The 8,736-nt window shown below is 58.9% G+C and overlaps 1 protein-coding gene across 2 annotated transcripts in view; it reads left to right on the top strand.

Annotated features, from left to right (window-relative positions):
* The window catches only part of PALD1 (phosphatase domain containing paladin 1), a 21,848-nt gene extending 15,655 nt beyond the window's left edge, over positions 1-6,193 (top strand). For both annotated transcript variants that reach the window (XM_085305577.1, XM_085305578.1), the window contains exons 19-20: positions 4,323-4,478; positions 5,757-6,193. In XM_085305577.1, coding sequence (XP_085161703.1) covers positions 4,323-4,478; positions 5,757-5,906 — 306 coding nt within the window. In that variant the 3' untranslated portion in view covers positions 5,907-6,193. The remainder of the gene's footprint in view (positions 1-4,322; positions 4,479-5,756) is intronic.
* Positions 6,194-8,736: the final 2,543 nt, after the last annotated feature.

Below are 8,736 nucleotides of genomic sequence, written 5' to 3'. Positions count from 1 at the left end.
AAAACCTGGGAGATATTTTGGTTTTGCCTTTTTCACGAGGCTTCTTACCCGCTGCCCTGGGAGAGAAAACCCGAACCGCGTGCGCTGAGCTGCTGCGGAGCTGACTAGTTTGCAGCAATAGTTACTGTGCGCGCGCGCAGYGAGCTCGCCGCGGATAAGCGCGTAGGTTTTCTGTGTTTCTTGCTGAGTTTTTTTAGTTTTTTTTTTTTTTACCCTCATCTGTTTGGCATTAGCTCGTCTGGCCTCGCGGGGGCGGGGGGGCGGCCCGGATAGCAGCAGCGACRGCAGTCGAGTTTCGCCGCGCGCGCCCGCTGCGGACGGCGGCTCTGCCTGCTCGTGGGTTTCGCTGCGGTGTGCCGAGGGACCCGGCTCGATCCTCCGCGCCGGGACGCGAGGCCGGACGCTCGGCCCGGGCGGGCCCTGGCCGTTCCCGCGCGCGGTTTCGGGGCGCCTCGCGTAGCGCTGCTTCGGGGCTCGAGCCGTGGCCGGTCCGCGGCCCTGGATGTAAGTAAGGAGCTCTCCGACTTCAGTGAGGGGATGCCGTGGCGGGAGGAGCGGGSAGCCGCTCGGAGCCGTGAAGCCGCCAGGCTGCTCCCAGAGGCTCCAACGCATCTTTTTTGGAAGAGGATTGCGCTGGCGTTCCCGTGACCTTCTTGCACCTCTTCCTGGCGCTTGGCAGTAATCCGCAACRCACGGGTGTTCCCGTGGCGTATCCTGTTTCCCGGCCAGTCGCCCTGGGAACATCCTTGTGTCGCTGCSTACGTTTTCTGTTTCCCACCGCGTCGCCTCCTTCCAAACCGTCTCGTCCCAGCGGTTCTGGCCGCTCCATCCTTCGCGTCGAGCTTTGTCCGTCCCTGCAGGGCTGGGCTGGAGGACGAGGAGGTGGCCTCTGGAGACGGGGTCTTGCAGCCTGCAGGTGCTCGGAAGGGCCTCTGCCTCCTTCTCTGCACTGGGCGAGACCRGCCCCATGTCCTGTACGAACCTCCTTTAATGTGTTTTTTCAGTAAATGTGTCCTGGGAGGCCAGGACRCTTCATTTGTTTCTTTATTTTCCCCCATCTATCTGTTTCCAGCTTGTACAGCTCTCCCCTGACCTTGCAAAGACACCTTTTTCCTTGTAAAGAGCTGCCGCAGGTGCAGGAAGGAGGACAAGCCTTGAACCTCCTCCTCGTGCCACACTGTGCACGCGAGAAGGGGCAGGTTTGGAGTCCACGGAGGGCAGTTTGCRGCCGAAAAGCTGGAAAAGCTGATCAGAGGATGGGGTCTGCAGGGAGGACTGCCTCAGGTCAGACCAACAGATGCAAGCTGGAAAAAATGAATGTGCTTCCAGGTGCAAGCGAACCCCTCTTAGGGCTTTGAGTGGGCTTTGATTCACATCTGCTGGCCAGGAGAGCTGGAGGAGATCCTCCCTCTATAACCCTTCCCGAGCCGAAACACGGCCGCAGCAACGCGCTGCTGCCCGGGGAAGGGACCACAAGCGATGTCTATGCTCCCCGGGCTGCTCGTGTTTATTGGCTTTTAACTGGTGGCCACGGAGGAGGCTCTGAGGAGCTCGGTGTCTCCTGTGCGCCCAGCAAGCCGGCCGAGACGGGTGATCCAGGGAAAGCGCAGGGCAAGGCAGGGCTGCCGTGGCGCTCGGGAGGGGAACGGGACTTGCGCGTGGTCTCGCGTGCAAAAACCTCTTGCAACGACCAGGAGGTTTCAAAACTTTTGCGGTGACTCCGACTAAAGCCATAGTTCAGCGCGTGCCCTGATTTGGTTAGAAGTGTGTGGATCGGGAGGAGACGGCGGTGAGACAGTAACTGCGCATCCGTGCGCGGGCGGGATGTGAAGTATGGAGACGCTCACGCAAAGAGCAGAGTTGGAGAAAGCGACAGTGCAGAACCCAAGCTGTACTCCCGAAAAGGAGCCAGCGCTGAGCGAGGCGCATCTGAGATGCAGGCGAAGTCAGGACAGATGGTTGCTCCTCTTCTGCTGGAGGTCACGACGCAGTGAGGCTCTTCTCCTGAAAACGCTCCCGCTGTGGCGGGCAGGAACCCCCGACCACGTAGTCAATTTGGAGAAGAGTTAAACAAGGGGATTACTCCTAGCTGCTGAGCAGGAACTGTGTACGCTAGGCATTACGCTAATGGACATTTAATGGGCTCGTGGTTCGTGTTTGGACAAACATCCGGTTGCAGTGAGCTAACAGCTCGGAAGCACGGGTGCTCTCCGAGGGCTCGCCGAGCCCTGCTGCGGGAGGCGCGCCTCTTCCAAGCTCGTGCAAAGTTTTGAGGCGTATTTAGGTTTACGGTCTCCGAGCTGCTACGTGCAAGGGAAGCCCGCAAGGGTTTAGGGAAGGTCCAGGGGGGCTGGTGTCGTGCAGGCTGGCGCGGGGTGGGTGCTTGCAGAGCTGCAGCCCTGCAGGGGTGTTCGCATTTGAGCCCAGCTTTGGCAGCCCAAGAGGGAAGCRAGTCTGGTGGTCCTGGCCTGGTCTGCAGTGGATGATAGTGGTCTGYGTCGCAGCAAAATCCTGCAAAATTCAGCAAGGCCTGGTGCCGGGAGGAGGCCTGGGGCTGGAAAGCGTTCGCTGGGAATCGCGTTACATCGTTGCCATGTTGCAAGGGAGGGATGGGGGGATGGCATCCCGCTTTCAGGCGCCACGTAAAACAGCGCGGGCTCTGAGCCGGGCACGGCGGCAGCCTGGAAAGCGYGGAGCGATTCCCTTAGCAGGGAACTTCTGCAGGAGCTAAAAGCAAGAAGTTAACTTTGTTGTAGCGCCGTGGCTCCCCTTCTCCGGCAAGGCCATTCCACGTCCTTCGTGGAGCTACAGCAGGTGCCTTCTCCCTGCCTTTTCTCCTCCTAGTTTCTGAGTTAGGTACTGGAGCAGGGGGACACGGCTCTGAGTCTTGTCCCAGCAGCGACGGGCTTCGCTGCAGAGCGACCTGCTCGTCGCCTTGAGTGCGTTGGCCTCGCGCTCGCCGAAGYGCTCTGCAGCTCTTCCTTGGTAAGAGGAAGAGCTCTCTTCTGCAGGTAGAATAATCAGCTAAAGGTCTCAGAACCAGTGAGTCCCTTTGGAAGAAGTAACCAACTTTGGCCTTTGGGGCCGTAAGGCCATCTCCAGCGATGAGGGGCCGTGATGAGACCTGCCTTGGGTAGCAGGTATCAAGAGCTTGCTCTTTCCAGAGCAGCAGATGCTGGCGGTTGTCAGATACTGAGCACAAGCTGGATCGGCAGTGGGATGAGGCCTGGGTTTTTACTGTATGTSTGTGTATATATATACATATATGTATATATAGATATATATTTTTTCCCTCCTTTTCTCTCCTCTTTCTGCCCTGCTCCAAACCGTGCAGCTGAGGTGCTGCACCCCGGCCGAGTTCAGGTTTGGGTCACCGCTAACTCTTAATRCCTCTTCAAAAATAGAAGTGAGGGCATGGTTTGCAGCCTGGGGTGGTGCCCGAGGGCTATTCCTGGCTCATCCCTGTGYTGGGCACAAACCCACGCCGCGCATATAGCAGCACCTGGTCTATTCTTGAGGTCTGCGCGGTGAAGGGGAAGTTTTTATTTGCTGGAAGCCACAAGCTAATGAGAGCCTGAGCTGCCAACCCGAAGCAGGAAAGAGCTGGAAGTATGCACTTATTTCTGTCCCCAGCGAAAAAGCRGTCCTGCCTTGCCAGATGGCTTCAGAGAGCCCTTGGGATGTGATAGCGGTCAAGGGGTGCTAAGGTAGGTCAGCACCATGTGTGGCCTCGGCGGCACAGAAACCTGCTGCRTGACCACCTCTTGGAGAGTCAGGAAAGGGTGGACCTGCGCCTACCATCCTCTTGACGTCGATGCAAGCCGGTTTTGTGCTGTCTGTGTGTTAGAAGTGTGCGGAAACTCTCAGCTTGTAACTCACAGGAGGTGCCTCCTGCTCTTGGGCTTGCAAGAGAGATTCAGYCCTTGAGGTTGTTTTCTCTTGAGCTGGATACGCCTCGTGTCTTGGTCCTGTGGACCGTGCTCATCTCTGTGGCAAGACGATGGGGAGGAGGGTTGGCTTGTGGCTGTATAAATGATRTTTCCTAGCACAAGAGGTCCTTGTGAGTCCCTCCCACCAAATCTCTCATTTGAGCAGGCCGCCAGGGCGGAGAGCAGCGCCTCGGAGGAGAGCTTCGTAGGCTCACCTTGCACGTGGCTTTTCCAGGTGGTACCTCCTCGCCGGTTAACGTGCATTCCCGTTGCTTTCTGAAGGAGAAAGCAGTAGCGTTCCTGCCTCCTCGCTCCTATGGGCGTCCGCGATGGGCGCCTCTAGCAGCCTGCCGGGCACCAAGCGCTCCAAGGTTTACCTGTGGTCCGTTGCAGGGGAAAACGAGCAAGGAAGAGAGGGAGAAGCAGACGTTGCAGCTGAGGAGYCTGCAGTACCTGGAGCGGTACATCTACCTGATCCTATTCAACGCCTACCTGCACCTCGAGAAGAAGGACTCCTGGCAGCGGCCGTTCAGCGTCTGGATGCGCGAGGTGAGCCTTTCGCCACGGCCCCACCCGTACGCCGCCTGCACCCGGTCCGTGYCGAGGCTGGCGCTTAAATCACGTAATTTAATGGCTCCTTTTCGTGCCCCTCTGCTTGGTGCCCCCGTGCAGGGCTTCCTGCCTTGGAGCCCTTCTGCTGCTGCGTTGTTGGAGATACGGGAGTGATGCGGAAACCTCGTTGCATTAAGAGATTTTCCCAGCGTCTCTGAGCGGGGCCTGAGATTCGTCCCAGGGCGGTGGATCTGGGGGCGTTGCTTCTGTCCCGTGCGCAGCTCGCTCGCGTTTCGCGGCGGTTTGCGGCGGCGTGCCCGCCTTCTCCGCTGCCGGCGAGTCCTGCTCTCGCCCCGCTGACGGCCTCGGCGCGGTGTCCGCGCCGGGGTGGCTCCTCCGAAGTGCCCTCCGCCGGCACAAACCTGGAGCTTGCTTTCCGCGCAGCGGCCGCTGCTCTGTTTCGTTCTCCTTATTTATTTACTTATTTGCCGATTTGTTTTGCCCCGAGGCTCCTTTCAGGAGCGTCGCCTGAGGAGGGACGCGCCGGGCGGGAGCGGCGGGAGCTCGGAGGCGGAGGAGGGGAGCGCCTGCCTGCTCCCCGCGCGCGCGGTGGGAAAAGCCTCGCCGCTGCGCCGTCTCGATTCGCGCGCCGCTAATTCACGTTGGCATGTTTGATCTGCTCGGGGCGAGATGAAAGCGGCGGCTGCCAGCTCCGCTCACCGTCAGCGCCGGCCCCACCTCGCGCCAAGGGCCGGTGGCGGCGCCGGGGCAGGGGAGGGGGGCCCCGCACCCCGGCCGCCCCCGCGCCGTGGCATCCCGGTTATGCCCGTGTTTGCATTGCCGGCGGCGGACGGGGCGACGCTCCTCGGCTCGCTGCGGGCGGCCGTCGTGCCTGGTAGCCCTCGCGCTTGCACGCGGGGCCGCCCCACGCTGCGCTTTTACCCGTGCTTTTTTATTATTTTTTTGCAAGGGATGCAGCGATGCTTTTTATTTTAATTTTTTTTTTTGCAAGGCATGTAGCGATGCTTTTTATTTTATTTTACCGTTTGCAAGGCGTGCAGCAACACTGCTTTTTGCTSCTTGTCCCTGCGTCTCCTGCAAGTGCTCTTCTCCTYGGCCGGTTTCAGCCAACTTTGGAGGGCCTCGAGGGCACGAGATCCCTGCAGGCCTCACGTCGCGAGGGTCCGCGTGGCACCGGGCGTCGCGGTCTCCTTGCCTTTTTTTTTTTTCCCCTAAGGCCGGCTTGCAGAAACCTTCTCCCTGCTGTGCTTTCAGGTGGCGGCCGGGGCCGGCGTCTACGAGGTGCTGAACCAGCTGGGATTCGGCGAGCTGGAGAGCGTGGAGGGGCAGGCGCTGGGTGAGCTCCGGCGCCGCTGGCGGGAGCAGAGCGCCGGCTCGCGCCCTTTCCGAGGAGATTTCGTGTAGGAGCCGGGGCYGCGGAGCCCGCCGGGCTGGGGAGGGGGGAGGTTTGGCCTCGAGGAAGGACTTTGCTTCCGGAAAGCACGGGGAGGGGAAGGGGAGAACCCGTAAACTGCCTTTAAACACCCGACTCCGTGGGGTTCTTTTAGATGCAATAAAAGAATTGTAAATTAAAAAGAAACGCTCTCAGGCAAGTGTTTAACTGCGGGCGCTGCGTCACTTGGAAAGCATCTCTGCGACGCGAACGCACCATCTTCTGCGTTGCCTGATCGCACTGGCGCTACGTGCCAAACCTCTCAGGCCTCTCGCTCTCGTACYACCTCGCCGGTGCGGTGTTTAAGACGGGGAGCTAACGAGAAAAGGACGCGAGCACGGCGCAGGGCTGCGGGCGCCTCGGTCGCGGCGGCGGCGGCGGGAGCGCCCGGCTGCCGATCTGCTGGTCAGGAAGTAAACGGAGCGGGCAGGAGCCTGTGCGAAGAGGAGGATGAAACGGGCTCCCGAGTACAAAAGCAGGAGCCCGCGCTCTGCCCCCGCTTTCATCCGCTGCCAGGGCCAGGAGGTGCAGACAGCAGGAATTACAAAGTGGATGGTGGAGGAGGGAAAAAAAAAAATTAAAATAGCAAGAGACGCTTTTATTGAGCGTTGGAATCGTTCCTGCCGCTGCTGTGAGCACCCAAATTCCCGAGGGCTCCCTCGACAAAGCGTTTTATTTTTGGCTTAACCAAGCATTTGGAGATTACTTTTTTTTTTTAACGCAAAGATATCTTTGGGGTATTTTGTGCAACCGCTGCCACGACCGTCTGGCCCTGCCACGTCCTCGGCGGTGCCGGAGGAGCTACCTGGAGCGACGGGGGAAGTCGCGGCYGCCGCGGATGCCGAAACGTGGCTGAAGTCAAGGGAAGGGTGAAAAACGCCGCAGGCGCCTGCGCGCTCGGCCGCGAAGCCCTTTCCTCGCCCGCTGTTGGCACGCGCGCGGGCTAGGGTAATGGAAACTCTTACTGCCGTTTCAAAAATTAACCCCCCCCAAAAAAGGCCCTGGCGGGACCCTCGCCACGTGGTTAAAACTATCGTTAGATTTTTTTTTTGACCCATTAAAAAAAAATATATGTACATTTATATATGAACAAATGCAGCAGTTCCCAGCCGCACTCTGCATTTTGGCTTCCTGCTTTTTTTTTTTTTTTTTTTTTTTTCCATCAGATTTGGCTCCTTGAAAACGGCCCCCTGCTTGGCCCCGACGGCGAGGTAAGAACAGGTCTCTTCTCACCTCTGCCAGTTCTTTTATTTTTTTCTTCTCTTGTAGAAATCCTTGGAAGTTTGAATTCACATTTCTTTACGTTTTTTTTCATAGATAGAAAGGGAAAATATATCAAGGAGCCAATATTCCACTGGCACGGGGAGCCGTGCTGGGAAACCTGGTGCGGCTTGAGTTAAATCACTGCGGCTATCGGGTGCGTGATATTTTCCTCTTGTGCGTGCGCCTTTTTCTTCTTAAAAAAAAGAAAAAAAAAAGAATTACTATCTCTTCTTTAATGTGTGAAATGCAGAAGGGCACCGGGCCGGAGCGACCTCTTGCTTTGCGGTTATTTCCATTGCTTGGGAAGGGCTTTTTGGGGGTGCTTGCGTTGAGGTGAGCAACGCAGTGCCTTTGCAACCGCTTTTTTTTCCCAGCAATTCAAGGCAGGTGCAAAGATTAAAAAAGAATAATAATAATAATAATAAAAAAGAATAAAAAAAAATAAATAAAAAAGCAAGACCCCTCCCAGGCCCCAAACAGGCTTTGCGTGCGTATCGCGAAGGCGAGACGCGGCGGGTGGAAGGGGCTCGCGCTCTCGCGGGGCCCCGGCCGGTTCGCCGGGAGAGAGCGACGCCGGGGAGGCACGTGCTGCCGGGGGACGCCGCCGCCAGCAGCCCCGACGTAACCGCCCTTCCAAAAYGATAACAACGAGAATTTCCACGTTTTTATTTCTACGAGGGGTGGGGGGCTGCTGCACCAGAAAGGCCGGCGAGGCTCTTGGCCCTCTGCGACGGGGGAGCATCTGCGTCTCATTTCATAGCTGAAAGAACGGTAATTAAGATGCTTTCGCGGAGCCAGGGCTTGGGGAACTAAAAATAGCGGCCRTGCGGGTGCAGTCCTGGCGCCGCTCATTGGGGGGAGGGCGGAAAGAGGGGGACCCCGGACCCCCCGCCGCCTCCCGGGCTCGTCCCTGCGCGGCTGCCCGGAAAACCGGCTCGCGGGAGTCGGGAGGCGCGGACGCCACCAACGCCTTGGCCGTGTCCTCCAAACGTAGCTTGGAGAAGCGAAAGGGGSAGAAAAAGGAAAAGAAAAAGGAAGAAAAAATGAATAAATAAAATAAGGAGGAAGATGAGGCTGCCGAGGAGCGGAAAGCTGGGGCGGCTGCGCGGGGGGCTGCGCGGGGGGCTGCCGAAAGGCGCCCGTTAGGAGAAGACCTCCTGCTCTCTGGAGGGACTTCCCCGTCACCGCTTTCCCGTCTGGGCCTCGGAGCAGAGCGCGGGGAGCTGGAGTCCTCGGAAAATCGCCGGGATGTGCAAAAAAATGTGTTTTTTTTTTTGGGGGGGGGGAGGTGACACGGCTTGGGCTGCACCCCCAGGGAAGGGGCCGCTTGTGGAGCGGGGCCCGGCCTCGCTCCTCGCCGAGGAGCCGGCGGAGGGCTGGGGTGTCCGCTCGGCCGAGGGAGCGGGGCGCCCCTGCCGCCCCGGCCGCCGCCGCCGCCGCCCCGGCCGCCGCGGTAAATATTTGCTGTTTTAATCTAATCGCGGCGCCGCGTGCCTGAGGGATGAGGTCATGCTCGGGCGCTGCGGTGCGGCGCGGCCG

Source organism: Rhea americana, unplaced genomic scaffold (assembly GCF_003343005.1).
Source record: "Rhea americana isolate MKP2758 unplaced genomic scaffold, rheAme1 scaffold_222, whole genome shotgun sequence".
In the NCBI taxonomy this organism is placed as follows: domain Eukaryota; kingdom Metazoa; phylum Chordata; class Aves; order Rheiformes; family Rheidae; genus Rhea; species Rhea americana.
The sequence above is the reverse complement of the archived record's forward strand: the minus strand, read 5'-3'. Positions and strand labels throughout refer to the sequence as shown.